Here is a 17,444-nt window from a genome sequence, read left to right as displayed (position 1 = left end):
ATATTTCTTATACCCCGGTTACACTATTGAAGGTTGACCCACTGGGTTTAATAGATCCAGTGGGTTAATCTTTGCTGGTTACACTTAGCTTTTCGAGGATATAAACTGTTGTTTAAGTGGTGTTTACACTATCTATGAGTGTCATATGAGATGTCAAATTTGCTACCTGTAAATGCTGTACACATAGTGTAACTACTATGAAAATTTGCATCTATCAAAATGATGTGGCAACTCATATGTACATTTTTCATTCATTCTATTCTGCCATGTATTTTCGTATGCAGTTGAGAAATTAATTGTTAGACAATTTCACCAACAAATGAAGGAAATAGGTAAAGACAACGAAAAAATGTGAGTGCGATTAAAGTTTTTAACAATATAAATTGTATTTGCGTGATTTATATTTTGTGATCATATGAAATTGTATGCTAGTGTGAACGCAAAAACTAAAAGTGGTATGGACTTTGACAAACATAAAGGATGTCGAATGGATAAAAGAAGTGACAGCTCATATGAAATTTATAGATAGTGTAAACACCCCTTTACGTATACATACAAAATAACTAGTAAAGTCGTGTGTTACACTTTTACAATTTCTTGTATGAGATATTGTCCCTCTTTGCTCATATTGGTATATTTTACACACAGGGATACATTTTTGTATCAATCGTGCTTTCTGTTAAAAAAGTGTCTAATAAAAAAAAATTATTTTATGATTTCCAAATAACTTTAGATTTAATAACTCCATAAAATCTCATGCGACCAATCGTAAACGTGTAAAACACGACAAACTCTGTTGCTAAAACAGTTGCAACTTTTGGTACTTTTTGAGTAGAGTTGGATTTTTTGCACAAATACCGATACAACACTGTATTTTTGGTGGATTTGTGCCGGATTTAAAATAAAAGCAGCCATGAGAGGATTTAATTTTTGTATGGCAAATCTGGTCAGATTTGAGCAGATTAAGCAAATAAATCCTCATGAAGTGGGTTAACCCGGCAAAAAAACTGTAGTGTAACCGTGCTATTAATTTATTTTTTGAGGTTTTGTACGTTCTCTGGGACAGGATAATTTGCATTTACTTCAATTTTTTTTATTATTTGTTGATATATATATATATATATATATATATATATATATATATATATATATATATATATATATATATATATATATATATATATCCTTAACCCCGAAAAGTGGCAAAACTGGAAGCAATTTTTAAGAGAGTGATAGTGGAGAGAGAGAGAGCGAAAATGGCTTTCTCTTCTACCACGGGCTACCAGCAACATTTCTGCAGGTAAAAAATGGCAGAACTTTTTTCGACTTTTTTTGACGATTAACGACGAAACTGGACGAAAAACAGAAGAAAAAGTCGAACGCTGACAAAACTAAATTAAAAACTGTGAAATAAAAGACGAAAATTGATTTTTTTATGTTTCTTTTTGACATTGCTGCCAGATCTACCATTTTTCCGTTCCTTTACTTTTCTGGTAAAAATGTTCATGAGAGAGCAATTTTGAAACTTTTCTCTTTTACCACCCTTACCATTAAAAAAGTAAAGGAACAAAGCTATATATATATATATATATATATATATATATATATATATATATATATATATATATATATATATATATCATGGTACAAATACACAGGTAGCCGCATCGGCAATTGTTGGCAACATAAGATGTCAAAATTTGACATCAATTCAATGCAGTTGACACATTATGTTACCATCAGCTGGCATGATAATGCTACCTGTATTATTGTACCATGATATATATATATATTCAATGGAGGGGCTAGGAAGTATTCTTCATAATCCGGAGATGTCGACAATCAACATACATACCAAATGGCAACCAAAGTAAATCAAGTGGATTGCGTAAAGTCCAATTTACATATGCATATTAAATGATTTCGTTTTACGAAATCCTAGAATCAAATGAAGTGTATTTACATCTGTTTTTGCGTCATTTGCTTACGCACACAATCGCACATACACACTTATACAATAACACAAACACACGCACACAATATATTTATTCAGAAAAATAGGAATTTCACAAGACAAATGTGTATCAAACAACTTAAATTAATTCCAAAAACAAAAAAACATAATTTTTACAAGTTTTTTAACCATTTATTTTCACTTTGAGTATTTTTGTTTTTCTACAACACACACAAACAAACAAAGACATCATAAAACAGTTGCATTTTTTGGTAGTTTATGACGAAAAAGCAGGGTTGCGTATACAAGTATGGTGTTTTCGTGCGTTGTTTAGCATAAATGGCGTAGCTATCGTCATTTATTTTTTGGTCTGTTCCTTTACTTTAGAAAATGGTAAAACCGGCAAAAGTAGCAAAAGTTGTAAAATGCTCCCATATGAATTGTATGGTTTCTGACGTAAAGGAACGCTTTTCGAGTAAAAAGTGGTAAAACTTGAAGATCCTTGAACGTAAAGGAACAGAGCTTTTGTATGGTAAATGACGCAAAATGTTGCCTGTTTTAGCAAATAAATGACGAAACAGCTCTAAATGACGAAAAAGTTGCTAATGTAAATTAGACATAAATGTAAACTTACTATTAAACGGGATGCGGATGGTGAATTATTTTACTAGGCGTTTACACCAAACAGTTTGTCTTCAAATACAACTCAGATTTACTAACACATACATATGCTTTGTTCCCGTACTTTTTAATAGTAAAACTCGTAAAAGAGAAAAAATTGTTGTCACACAAAAGTTTTTTCAAAAAGTTCGGGAACGCAATAATGGAAAAAATGTCAAAAAAGCTGGAACAAATGTCAAAGTCGGCGTACCAGCCAATCAGACGCCGGCATCCATGTTAAGGGGTGTTTATACTATCTACCCAGCAAAAAATTTTGGAAGTTGTGCAATTGGAGTTACGATTTCACAACATCTTTCGATGTAGTCCAACAGAGTTATGAAAAATGCACTCCGTTCGATACATTTTATAAGCAGTTGCTGTAGAGATCCCTACAGAAAAAAACAGTTGGTTGATCCCTACACATTTCTTCAAAAGATAAGCAAAAGTGAATACATTTCGAAGAACTTGTTACAAAATAAAGAAATAACAACTTATGCTTGGTTTACATTTACGAAATCCACTCGATTGCAACTGTCAAATCAATAGGATAAGCGTCAAATGAAATCCAGATGAGATTTCATTTGACGTTTGAGCTATGGAATTGACAGTTGAAATCGAGTTGATTTCGTAAATGTAAACTTAGCAATAAGTTGTGAACATTTTTGCGGTGATTCACGAGACGGAAATTTTTAATGGAGTGGAGTTGGAGTCCATTTCGAAAGCTGAACTAGTGATTTGAAGGCAACATAAAAAACATTAGGATGATGGAAGAAAATCAGATGCGCTTGGATTAAATCGAGAACGGAGGAAGTAAGCTCAAATGTGATTGAATTTAATGGATTTTTTTTTAATTTGTGTTTATTTAATAACGTTCTTTGTGTTCTTGTTTTACACAAATAATGAATGCATTTTATTTATTTTGGGATATTTCGCAATGGCTTGCATTTTAATTGCATCTTTAGACTCATGGTACAATAATTCTTAGGTAGGCCACAGCTAACAGCTGATTACAATTTTTTTTTGTTATGGCTTAATCTGTCAAAACCGTGTTGACATGCAAAGTTGATATTTATTATTGATCGAAAAATTCAACTCTGTTTTCTTTTTAATTCAACATTTTGTTCTTCTTCTTCTTTGGTTACTCATCCGTTATCATTCATCAAAACAATTTTGACGTTTTAAGGGTTGTATTTTTTGGCGATTCTCATACCTGGCCTACCTATGAATTATTGTACCATTTTTAGACTGATTAAAAATGCAATCCGAAGAGTGCCTTTAAATTCAATCCAAAACACTACATCAAAAGCTGTGATTTGGATCGAAAATGGAGTGCATCCTAGCCGTGTGCTGTGGAAGTAAACTGGAGTGCATCCTAGCTGCGCGCTCTCTTGTAGAATTCGTAAGTGAATACATAGGAAAATATGTACTCCAACGGCAAATGTACCCAGCAAAAAAGTTTGGAAGTAGTGCAATGCAGAGTTATGATTTCAATACATGTTTCGATGCAGTCCACACGGAGTTATGAAAAATGCACTTCGCTCGATACATTTTAGAAGCAATCGCTTATAGATCCCTAGCCAAGCAAGCCAATTTTTTGAACCCTACAGTCGAAGTCTTTTTTCTGAACACAAGAAAGAGTGTCTAAAAAGAATTTGTTTAAAAAAATTAAATACAAACTAAAGATATGAACATTGCTGTAATTCACGAGACGCAAATTATTTTTGAAGTGGAGTTAGTCTTTGTGGAAATCTGAATTGGAGTCGGCGGAAAAATGAAAAACCATTTGGAGTGTCACAAAAAGCAGAACAGAGGAAGTAAACTCAATTATGATCAAATTTAATGGAGAGTTTTCATAATTTGTATAAGTTTAATAAAGTTAATATTCTTGTTTACACGAATAAGCAATTTATTTTATTTATTTTGGGATATTTGCAATGGCTTGCATTTTATAGCATCTTTAGACTACATTTAAATTCAATCCAAAACACTACATCAAAGGCTGTGATTTGGATCGAAAATGGAGCGCATCCTAGCTGTGTGCCGTGGAAGCAAAATGGAGTGCATCATAGCTGCGTGCTCTCTTGTAAAATTCATAGGTGAATTCATTGTTGTTCTAGTGATTTAACTGCATCGGCGCATGCAAACTTTTTGCTGGGGTACCGTACACTTGTAGTGATTCAACTGCATCCGCGGATGTAAAGTTTTTGCTGGGTATGAATGTCATATGAGATGTCAAATTTGCTACCTGTGAATGTTGTACACATAGTGTGACCACTATCAAAATGATGTGGCAACTCATATGTACATTTTTCATTTAGGGAGCGCTCTATTCGGCCATGTATTTTCGTATGCAGTTGAGAAATTAATTGTTAGAAGAAAACAATTTTACCAAAAAATTAAAGAAATAGGTAAAGGAAACGAAAATGTGAGTGCTATTAACCCTGCTATTACGTTGGGGTCATTTGATGACCCAAATCATATTTATCATCACCGTATGTCTTAATGGTGGGATATAATTAAAAGTCGTTACTACTCAGTGCATGAATTTTTGAGATTTATTGAAATCAATTAGTTTCATCAATATTTTGTGCTTAGAAGTCTATTTATTGCATGTGTAGTCTATTTATTGCATGTGTGTATACACATATTATGTTAGGGTCATTTTATGACCCCTTGCGTATATAATGTGGAATGTCAAAATTTAATTTTATTTTTTTTGCATTTTCCTTACATATTTTTCTTGTTTTAGATGACATCAAAACAAAAAATAAAAAAAGAATACAACAAATTGATATTTATTGTTGTAATTTTTATATTCAATAACAACGAATCCTAATGCTTGTAGTTCAGTGACAAATTTTTTGACGATAATATTGACATCGAATTTATGTAAATTTGACATTTGTTCCAGTTTTTTTTACGTATTTTCCATTTTTCCGTTCCCGAACTATTTCAAAAAACTTGTGTGTGACAACAAATTTTTTGCAGTTCTCTCTTTTACGAGTTTTACCATTAAAAAGTACGGGAACGAAGCTAAAAAAGCCATGAAAATCATATTTCAATACAGCATTTTCCGAACAAGACGTGAAAAAGTCATGCCAAAGGGTTGGTGAAAATGACATGCCAAAGATTAGCGAAAATGCTATTCTAGGGAATTAATTAAGATGACATGCCAAAGAATTGGTATAGATGCCATGCCAAAGAATTGTTGAAGATGCCATTCCACCGAGTTAGTGGAGATGACATGCTTAGGATCTGAAAATGAATTGCATCTTTTGGGGGTCACGCTCTTCCAAGAAGAATGAGTGCAGATGCTAAAAAAATGACATTCCATTTCACTTGCACCCATTCTTGAATAGCATCTTTGGCATCGAACAATTTGCTGGGGAGCTATACATATGTCGGCTGTCTTCCAGCTGTCCATCATTTTTTCACAGGCAGTCGGGTTAACAAAATTTGGACATTTTTGTGAAAAAGAAGTGAGATGATAATTCAAATGTGCTGAAAGCAAATGAATATGTACAAAAAGAAAATATGTGAATGTAAAACAAAAAGAAATGGATGATTTTCATTAATAATTTTACAACTGTTTTTGCAGTTGTCTGGACGCCTACGTCACACAGCCAAATTTTGGGTTTTTGACAATCAATACATGAACTCAACTGTCCTGTCATGTGTAAACGCAGGGTTAGGTATTGGTCATGGCACACAATTACCAAGGTGTCACACCAGCTCGAATATGAAGTGTCAAATCCCTTTGTAAAAAAATTATTTTTCTCCAACAACATAACAAAAATATATTCGAAATTTTACGATCCACTAAATGGCCCCCTGCCACACGGCGAAATAAATTTCATGAATTATGCGCTTTTATGCTTGGTTTACATTTGGTGTCATTTAGTGATTTCGAAGGCGTTTCGTGATTTCGCGCGGAATCCAGCAAAAATGAAATCGTCTCATTTCGTGATTTCAGCGAAATCAACATCGATATCACAGTACACATGATATAAAACCCTGTTTTGCCTAAAAAAGTACCAAAAGTTGCAACACTTTTTACGTATTACAATAAAGAATTGCTGCAACAAAAATTTTAGTAACAAAATTTTTAAACAATGTGAAAAAATATTAAATTTTTTTGTTACAATGCTATTTTTCATTGTGTGCCGTACTTAGAAAAAAGAGCGAATTGTTGAAAATTGCTTCCCCATACAAATTTCTTAAAAAATACGGGAACGGAAAAATGACGGAAATTGCAAAAACTCCAGCAGAAATATCAAAATCAACGTATCAGCTATCGTATTTAGATGCCAATGAACATGCTGCTGGTTTCTACTAGGCCAAAATTGTATGGCAGAAAACAAGAGAAGAGGGTGTTATTCGGCGCTATTTTGTTTGTAATGGGTACTTCACACGATATGTTATTTTACATATGTGTTGTCACTTTGCATATTCATCTTGTATATAAAAAGTGACAACCCATATGTAAAAAACATATCGTGTAAAGTACCCATTAGTGCTATACACAATTAATACAATATATAGATAATTTTACGATATTTTTCGAAATAAAGTTGTAAAGTTCCATGTTGTCGTATATTTTTGATGACTAATTCAATTTACAAAAACTTCCTTTGAAACTACATGTTCGATCAGCTGCGCATATGCATCTACCTTGATTATTGTGATATGTTTGAAATCAACAAAAAATAACCCTGCGTTTACAAATGACAGGACAGTTGACTTCATGTATTGATTGTCAAAATCCCACAACTTGCCTGTGTGACGTAGGCGTCCAGACAACTGCGAAAACAGTTGTAAAATTATGAATGAAAATCACCGATTTCTTTTTGTTTTCCGTTCACATATTTTGTTTTGTACATATTCTTTTGTTTTCAGTACATTTGAATTATCATCTCACTTCTTTTTCACAAAAATGTCGAAAATTTGTCAACCCGGCTGTCTGTGAAAAACTGATGGACAGCTGAGAGACAAACGACAAATGTATGCATGTGTTAGTAAATCAGAGTTGTATTTGAAGACAAACTGTCTGGTGTAAACGCCTAGTAAGTGTAAACACCAGGGTGTATTTCAGGATTTCGTGAAATCCAGTGGATTTTGGAGCGCAAGTGTAAACTTGACATAGTGCGTGTTCGTTTACTCAAAATTTGTACAAATTGTTACTGGATCTTTTTATTTATTATGACCGTAGTGTTGTTATTAATGTTTGTTGTATATTATTTATACTGGGCTGAATCGGTCAATCTTGTTCGTTTATTCTACAGTACAATGTAAAATTCCTTAAGGCCTGCGTACATAAGCTGCTCTGCCTGATTGCCTTGCTTTTCTGCTTCATTTTTGACATAATAAAAATAAAAGAATTAAGAAGGCCGATGAAATTTCGAACTGGGTTGCCCTTTTCTTTTTTATTCTTTTATCAGAAGTAAGCAAGGTAAGCAGGCAAGGCAGCTTATGTACGCAGGCCTTTAGTCGGTTACAAGAAGTTACTCGACTTGTACAAATTTGTACAAATTATTTAAGCTCTGTTCCTTTACGTGCCTGAGGTTACCATTTCTTACCATTTTTAACCTGCAAAGTGTTCCTTTACTTTAAAAAGCATACAATTTATATGAGACCAGTTCGCCACTTTTACCATTTTTTGCCACTGTTACCATTTTTGAAAGTAAAGGAATAGACCATTAGTAAACGAAGACACCTATAATTTTATTAATTTGCTGTAGTGGGTAACTCCCCAGCAAAAAAGTTTGGAAGTAGTGCAATGCAGAGTTATGATTTCAATAGTTACGGAGTTATGAAAATGCACTGCGCTCGATACATTTTGGAAGCACTCGCTTAGAGATCCCTAGCCAAGCAAGCCAATTTTTTTATCCCTACAGTCGCAGTCTTTTTTCTGAACACAAGAAAGAGTGTTAAAATTCTAAGAATTTGTTTTATAAAAAATAAAGAAATACAAACTAAAGTTATGAATATTGCTGTAATTGAAGTGGAGTTGGAATTTTTGGTAAATCCGAATTGAAGTAGGAGGAAAAATGAAAAACCATTTGGATGATGAAGCATATAAATTTCGATGTCATAAAAAGCAAAGTAGAGGAAGTAAACTTAGTTACGATCAAATTTAATGGAGAGTTTTTATAATTTGTGTTAATGTAATAAAGTTAATATTCTTGTTTTACACGAATAAGCAATGTACTTTATTTATTTTGGGATATTTGCCATGGCTTGCATTTTATAACATCTTTAGACTGCATTTAAATTCAATCCAAAACACTACATCAAAGGCTGTGATTTCGATCGAAAATGGAGTGCATACTAGCTGTGTGCCGTGGAAGCAAAATGGAGTGCATCATAGCCGCGTGCTCTCTTGTAAAATTCATAGGTGAATTCATAGGAAAAGATGTACTCCAGCGGCAATTGTTCTAGCGATTTAACTGCATCCGCGGATGCATACTTTTTGCTGGGGTACCGTACACTTGTAGTGATTCAACTGCATCCGCGGATGTAAACTTTTTGCTGGGTATGAATGTCATATGAGATGTCAAATTTGCTACCTGTGAATGTTGTACACATAGTGTGGCCACTATCAAAATGATGTTGCAACTCATATGTACATTTTTCATTTAGGGAGCGCTCTATTCGGCCTTGTATTTTCGTAATGTTCTCGCCTTGGTCGTAAGTCTGTGTTTAGACACACAAATTTCTCGGGAAAGTAAATTGAGTTTTTTGGTAGAGAGCGGAGAGGAAAGAGCTCCTCAATACTCTTTCCTATCCCCTATTACATAAAAACTGAATTTACTTTCCCGAGAAATTTGTGTGTCTAAACACGGACTAATGTTCTATCGATAGCAAGTGTTGTCAACTTTTATTTGAACTTTTCATTCATAATTTTACATTTTAATTTTACCGATTTTTGTCGGAACTCAAAAAATGTGTTAAAGAATCGCACTACAGGGGACACAGTTACGAAAATCGGGAGAATGGCAGGGAATCAAGAGAAGCAGCAACGAAAAAGGCGAGAATATCAGGGAATCAGAAGAAAATCTTGTGTTTTTTCTTTTTGTTATTGTCTTGTGTCCTAGGCATCAAATATATCAAACCGGCTTATTTATATACGTAAGGAAGGAGTAAGATGGCACAATCGATGTCTATGAAGCAGATTGGTGCACGACACATGAGCTGTGCCGTGGATATAATGGAATGGAGTAACAAAATGGATTTAGTTGCATACGGAACTGAGAAAGGTACTTACAGTTTCCCATGAAACAAAAATATGGTATAAGTCGAGTTTAAGGCCCGGTCCCGGATCTTGGTATATATGACACAGATAGTACTTGTAGCCCTGATATAATGATATATATTTTGTCTTGTACAAGTCCATACTTCCCGAGATATGGGCCTCTGAAATTCCGAAAATTCTATTGTTTCAAGGTCGAATACTTAGAAAAATTTACAATTTAAAAGAAAATTTTGTTCCCATTCCTGAGATTTGCACCTGTGCATAGGAAAAAGTCTTAAATCCACGGCAAAAGGCCGGCTACTTAGAAAAAATATATTTAAAAAAAAAGAATTTTTTGAGCATAGTTCGTCAACTCAACTTGTTCCTGTGAGTTCTCGAGAATGAATTCAATGAATTTCCAGCGACCCCATTTTTGCAAGAATTCTACTTTCTTCGAGAAATTGTGCATTTAGTGGAATAAAGTGAAAAAAAAACAAACTAACATTATTGAATGTGATAAAATTTAGTGATAAAAAAACTGTGATACAGGTAAAAACCGTCATACAGGTAAAATACTATTTAGACCATATAAACAATAACGAATCGGCCACATACAAGTATGCAAAGAATGAATATTTGACTCAATATGTATCGGATAATGGACCAATGCAGCACAGTCCGAATTTGGATTTGAAAACATCAAAATACCTGTAGAAAGTATAGTGCAGTATTTTGAAACGACACAACAGAGCTCCATTTTCTCTCTCAATAGTATTGGAATGACTTCATTTTTGCTAATTGGATAGATATAACCCTCTGCTATCATAAAAAATCTCAAAAAGTGTGATAAATCCAATAAAACCCTTCAAATATGGAAATTAAGCCCGTTCTGAAAAAGCTGGAATACCGAATTTTTGCGTAGTATATTCTTTACCAAGAAAAAAAGAATGCGAAATCAGGTTCACGGACATAATAATGATTGGGAAGACATACCCACTGACATAATTAGGAAAAATTTAATAATCATTATTCTGAAAGTCACTAAAAGGGATCCAGAAAGCTCAAACAAGTTCAACATATTAATCTTATTTGTATAAGTTGCTGATGTAATAGAACAACAATATTATAAAATTTTATTATAAAATTTTTGGGTCCATTTAAAAAAAACTCGAAAAAGATCCTCCTGGATTAACTAAGTTGATTAAAACTCTAATGAATGTCCAAAGTGGATAAACAAATGATTGAGGAACACTTTTTTGGTAATTCTTCAAGTATAGGTTTGGTAATTTTTGCAATACATATATTGTCACCTCAAAGTAGTATGTAATTCATATTTTTTGCCGTATCTATTATAAATCGCAAATAAACTATGCTTATTTTAACGGAATATTTTTTTAAGGAACAATAGCAAGAGATTTACAAAAAAAAACCCTGTATAGTATTTACATAATTTGTTGTCATAAACGAACAAGTAATATGAACATTTGTTGTCTTACTGTATGTATGTATATCTTTCTAATTCACATCATTATTCAACAGGAGAAGTAGTAATTCAGAGATTGAATTGGCAAAAAATTGTTACATTTCCTGCTCTTGGAGAGGATATAAAAGTGAAAGGCCTTAGTTGGCAGCATGATGAAACCGTTGTTGCCGTTGGTTAGTACATTGTTTTTTAGATCACAATGAAAACTTTATAAACTTTTGTTTTTATCATTGCAAAGGATACAGCAATGGCCAGGTGTCATTATTGGATGTTGAACGAGAGGAATGTATTTCGAGCGTAAATTATGATGATGAAATAAAAAATGTTTATTTTAGCAAACCAATAAAAGCACCAGACTACCGCCAAGTACATCGAAATAAAACAGAGGTATGAAATGTGATTATAAAATTTAAAATTTAAATTGAAACAATGTTTGAATATGAATATGTTTAGATAACGCACGATTTCTTTCTTCCGACACTACCACAACTCAATAGTTTGGGCGTGTCCTCAAAAGTAAAAGAACATAAATCACTTGCTAACGGAGCTCCTAGTTTTTTGGTTGTACTTCTAAAATCTGGTAATGTCCACCTGTTGCTTTTGGGAGCACTCAAGGCTGGATATATTGATTTATCAGAACATGTCCAGTCTCCCGAGGACCTAGAAGTCTGTGACGTACGTCTCAGTGGAAATTTCGATGCGGTGTACGCTCTAGTCCGATACGGGTGTCAGTTGAATGTATTACACTTTCGTAATCCAGTCCTAAAGGAATATTTGTCACCTATGATAAAACTGGCTCAGTACTGCGCCAACATACAGGAAACAAAGAAGTATAATAATTACTTTGCTATACTGGATATTTGACTTTTTCAATATTCTGAACTATATTTATTTGTAGCTACATTAACAACACTCTTCAATGTATGCTGGAAGCATGGGAGACAGTCCTTTTGGAAATGGATAATAAACTTACAAATTATGCCAATAAACAGATGGAGGGCTTTCTGTCTGCCGACTTTATGGAACTGCTTGTTTTTGGTTACGCGACGAATGAAATCGAAGAATTTCTCACACAGTAAATATTATTCGAATTAAGCGTAGATAGCTAATTGATATTGCCTATTTTTTAGAGATCTAACAGAGAAAGGTGTAAAAAAGCTCCAAAATTCTGTGGAACTTAGCTACTCCACCATACAAAGTTTGGTATCAAAGCCATTGCAAATGGCCTCAATCAATATGTTTTATTTTCTAAATACTCTAAAGGGTCTGGCAAGGATTTTACATTATTTTAAAGTATGTTGAAATTTTTTGTATACAAATGTCTGAAATCATTCATACACTGAGTGTGTTGTTTTTCATAAAATAAATAGCCATTGGTAGTACCAACATCTACGGAAACTGCCGTTCGCCAGTGCGGTGCATTTCTTATGAAGATTATGGAGACGCAACAAGTGATTGACCAATCCGTCAATGACATGAAATTATTTTTCTCGTGGCTCTGTGTGGTTATTGTGCGTCTGCACCAACAGGACGTCACAGAGGAAATGACCCAGTTATCTATGGAGGATACTATATATTTAGCCGAATATTTAAATAGCTTTGAAGACAGTGTTGTAGAGAATAGTGAGTATGTTTTGAGAACAAGCGAATGAACAATTATAAATTAGCGTTTTCCCAGGCGATGGTTCAGTAACAAAGCGAAAGTTCAATCTGGAAAAAGTAGGCCAGTACTTGGAAGATAAACCATTGCAGCAAGTATTAAAAACCGACATGTATCAGATGTGGCAAAAACTGCTGGATGAACATGAATGTTTGCGTAATTCAACTCTTCTCTATCCACATGAAAAGAATTTATCCTTAATTCAACAAAGAGATAAACTCTTTACTGCAATAGACAAGGTTTTTGAGAAACCAAACGAGAGCATAAGTGCAAATTTTGAACTGGATACTACTTTTCTGTGTCGACAATTTGACGAAATACCCGAGGCTGAGAAAGAGTTTATGAAAATGTCATATTTCGTATGTGAAAAGAAAAATCTTGACCTCGTGGCAATTACAATTGGCTGGCAAGAATGTCTCATTATTGGAATCGACTCGAAGTTCACACAAATGCAAATGTTCCGATTGAAAACTGTTCCCGGTCCCTTCACAAAGGAATTGCCAAATGGCTTGGAGAATTTATCATTTGTCGATATGCAGTTCTACAATGATGACGTGATCTCCTTATTGCTTGTAAATAAAAATGAAGATAAATCCCAAAGCTATTTCATACAATTTCCTTTGGACCAAGCTAAATCCAACAGTTCCTTGCATACTTTACCCCAAGAGTTCCTGCAAACGAGTGATTTTTCGACAGCACATAGCATTTTTGATATAATAGATAATAGCTGTTTTAAGGGAATGGATGGTGTTTGCACTCACATTGCTGTTTCTGGATGCAGAAAGGTTTGTTGTGAGAACCCAATTAAAAGTGTGTAAGTGTTAATTTTGTTAAATTTGTTTTTCACAGGTGGCTTCACTGCTTTCGGATAAAGGTAAAAAAATGATAATATTTGAAATGGAAATTGAAGACGACGATGACGAAATAGAAATGTCTCAAAACTCTATGCTGGACATTAGTAAAGATTCTGTTGTTTCTTAATTTTTACTCAATATTTATTTAAAACAAAACTCAACATAAAAAAGATTACATTGAACATGTAATACAACTGCAGCATTGTATCCGCACACCACAAAAAGAATTTAGCTACATTATGAACATCCGTATTATAAAAATGGACTTGTGTTTTTATTTACCGTCACAGCTATCAAAAATAAAACTAATGGAAATTACTAAATGACATTGGAGAATGCAAGTCAATGTGTATGTGGCAATCATTGCTTAAGCTAGGACTAAGTTAAAACAAGGGATTAATTAATTTCGTATGTGTAAGCATCATCTGAATCTTCGTCACTAGACAAATCGCGCCTTCTTCTTTCTTTGCGCTTATTCCTTTTCTTGCCTTTCCCTGAAAACTCATCAGCCAAATCTTCAGCAGTGACATGCGTTAGTTTTTCCTCAATTTTAGCAACTGTTTCTGGTTTACTTTCTTCCTTCTCTATGTTTGTAACTTCGTCGGTATTCACTTCAATGTTTTCAGCATCTTCCTCTGATTTCTTTTGTGACTTCACTAATTCGCACAGATATTTGTATCGAATCAAACATTCCTCTTTAGTTTTGCCTGGAACGCTGTTGGCTATTTTCTGCCATCTATCACTACCAGCAGTTTTTCTATACTTAACAATCGCTGCTTCTAAAGCTTTTTGCTGCTCTTGTGTCCAATTTGTTTCCGGGATTACAATGCTTTTGTCCTGTTTTGTTTTTTCCTTCTTTACAATTTGTTGCGTTTCTTGGACAATAGTTTCAGCAACGCTATCGGTCTGACCGGGTAATCTATAGCCATTCTCTTTCATTTTGGCAGCCATAAATGTAACTTCCTGCACAGTTCGATTCATTGCTTCGCTGATGACAACCCAACGGTTGCTCATACCGGCTGGATATTTTTTCACCAGGCGTATTAGTTCTGTCAAATCTTCATCTGTCCAAAAACCACCACTTAAAGTAGTCTGAAAAAAAAGAAATACTTTTTAGTGAACTTTAAAATAGATAATTTATGTAGTATCACGAAAAATTGTACATATATTATAAAAAGTCTATAAAAATCCATGAAGATGTTTACTTCTTACTAAATTGGCCTAATAGTGCGGTTACACTAGAGTTTTTTTCCGGTTTAACCCACTTAATGAGGATCTATTTCACGTTTGCGCTATGGAATTGACATTTGTAACCCAATCCCACTGGGTTAATCGGCTAAGTGTAACCGGGGTATACGTAAAATTTGAAACGTCTTATTAGAGTTCCGAACAAATGTACCGACTTATCAACAAAAGTCTCTCCACTGCATGGCTTGACGAAATAGTAAAAAAATGTGTGTTTCAATGCAACCAATTGTTTCAACAATAAATTTAAAATAGATATGGACTTATGCAAGACAAAATTTATATCGTTATACTCAGGACCCTAAGGGCAATCTGTTGTATATATACATATATATCAATCTATCCTGGGACCTAAACTGGACTTATGCCTAAATACGATTCACAATGATGTCATTTCTAATTCGTAATTACCTTTTGTGTTACAGGTTTTACTGCATCATTTTCCGTCAATTCTCTTGCCTGTATTTGGGAATATCCCTTTAACTCTTCGTCAGTTTTCTCTGGAGCCTTCATGTTTTGTTTGCGTTTACGTAAATTTTCTTTTTGTTCCTTTCTTTGACGAATTAGTTCCTCAGCTTCCCTCTCCTGTTCCTCTAATCGCTTCGCCTCTTCTATTTCCCTTTAAAACAAAATAATTTGTATTGATTACATCAAAATGTTCTTTTGTCATCTTACTGTCTCCTTTTTTCTAGGGCCATTTCTTTTAATTCATTGGCTTTATTAAACCCTTCCTTTACTGTCTTGGGCAAATTCCACACAAACAAGGGTATTTGTACCGGCAAAGTGTTCTGCAATAAGTAAAACAGTGGAAAATGTGAGAATTGAAAGATGCATAATCATAACTTACTTTGAGAGATGGTGTTGGTATCTCCTTCAGAATTGTATCCATATCAATGTTCTTGTTTTTCTTCTGCAATTTTTTTAGTTTCGATCCCAACACTTGTTCTGCGGTATATCTCTTTTCTAAATAGGCCGCCCAAGCAAATAAATATTGGCCAATTGTAATGATAAGGAAAAGAATTCCGGCACCTTCATATAGACCTATTTTACGCATTCGCCGGTAGTAATATAGTGCAGACTTCCAGTTAGGGAGTCCTTCTTTTAAAACCTTATCATATTTTTCACGTTTTGATGGTTCCTTTAGAACTTCGTAGATTGAAACCAAATTCCTGAACTGAATATTAGCATCCTCCGACGGATTTTTGTCAGGATGTAACTGTATTGAAAGGCCGCGAAAAGCCCTCTTTATCTCTTGGCTGGAGGCATTCTAGGACATAAAAAAGTTGTTTGTCATTGTCATATTGAGCCAATCTTATTTTTACTTACTTGACCTATACCCATGAACTCATAAAAGTTTGTTTTTATTTCTTCCACTAAATCGAAGATTTCAAGTTCCTCAGTATCCCAGCCATGTGAACCAGATAAGCTGCAAAGGACGCTGAATATAAAAATGATATAGTGTGCCTTCATTCTGCCCATTTATTGAAGAAACATGGAAACTTCCTCTTGCAACGTCAACGTTTCTTCTTCTCCAAAAGGCCAAGAGATGCCAGACTGATTTCAACGTGAGAAATGCTGAAAGAATAACTGTCGATAAAGATTTGGAATCAAAACAAAATTGCCACGAACAGCTGACTGTGTGAAATACGCTATTTTATATTAGGTGTGTTCAATGAGGGTAGGGTTGAATTTATGGTAGAACAATAAAAGGTAACAGCAATATATATTTTTGAAGAAAAAATATATTCATAAGAAAAAAAAAACTATTTCCCTCGATGACATCTTCATAGCAATGACATTTAACCTCCTCCAAGTCCGAATGACGTGCCGCACACTAAAACACAGCTTATAGAGGCGGTACAACATTTGTTAATATGTGTGGTATTTTGTTAAGTTTGAACAAATAAAGGCCTAGTAAAAATGTGCTTTTTTGATTACAAAAGCAAAAGATAGAAACAGCTTCTCCTTTTTCAATGAAGAATGAATGAATGGTAGAACAATAAAAGGTGACAGCAAATTCCATACGACATTTTATATATTTATTTCTATGTTCGATGTATATTAGGGTATATATTTTTGAAGAAAAAATATATTAATAAGAAAAAAAAAACTATTTCCCATGATGACATCTTCATAGCAATGGCATTTAACCTCCTCCAAGTCCGAACGACCCCAGCAAAAAGTTTGCATCCATGGATGCAGTTGAATCACTACATCTGTACAGTACATTTGCCGTTGGAGTACATCTTTTCCTGTTCTTCATTGAGAGTAATCAGACACACATAATATTTCGTAGTATTATCCTTTTTTGCGCATTCCTCGCTACAAAAACTGTTGACATCAAAAGATTTCAACTG

The 17,444-nt window shown here is 33.9% G+C and overlaps 2 protein-coding genes across 2 annotated transcripts; one reads left to right on the top strand and one right to left on the bottom strand.

Annotated features, from left to right (window-relative positions):
- The first annotated feature begins 9,480 nt into the window (after window positions 1-9,480).
- On the top strand, window positions 9,481-14,165 carry APC4 (anaphase-promoting complex subunit 4). The gene is made up of 9 exons (XM_073972661.1): window positions 9,481-9,870; window positions 11,385-11,501; window positions 11,567-11,715; window positions 11,782-12,158; window positions 12,227-12,403; window positions 12,459-12,621; window positions 12,699-12,951; window positions 13,007-13,773; window positions 13,838-14,165. Exons 1-9 carry the CDS (start codon window positions 9,759-9,761, stop codon window positions 13,967-13,969), a joined length of 2,247 nt encoding a protein of 748 aa, XP_073828762.1. The 5' UTR covers window positions 9,481-9,758; the 3' UTR covers window positions 13,970-14,165.
- Window positions 13,962-16,812, bottom strand: LOC141396930 (uncharacterized protein F54F2.9). Its single transcript, XM_073972662.1, has 5 exons — window positions 16,414-16,812; window positions 15,935-16,354; window positions 15,763-15,875; window positions 15,499-15,706; window positions 13,962-14,934 (listed from the first exon to the last, which is right to left on the bottom strand). The coding sequence occupies exons 1-5, from the start codon at window positions 16,564-16,566 to the stop codon at window positions 14,239-14,241; spliced, it is 1,590 nt and encodes a 529-aa protein (XP_073828763.1). The 5' UTR covers window positions 16,567-16,812; the 3' UTR covers window positions 13,962-14,238.
- Between the last annotated feature and the right edge of the window lie 632 nt (window positions 16,813-17,444).

Source organism: Musca autumnalis, unplaced genomic scaffold (genome assembly GCF_047663935.1).
Source record: "Musca autumnalis isolate F117 unplaced genomic scaffold, ASM4766393v1 scaffold_3, whole genome shotgun sequence".
Classification (NCBI taxonomy): Eukaryota; Metazoa; Arthropoda; class Insecta; order Diptera; family Muscidae; genus Musca; species Musca autumnalis.
The sequence above is the reverse complement of the archived record's forward strand: the minus strand, read 5'-3'. Positions and strand labels throughout refer to the sequence as shown.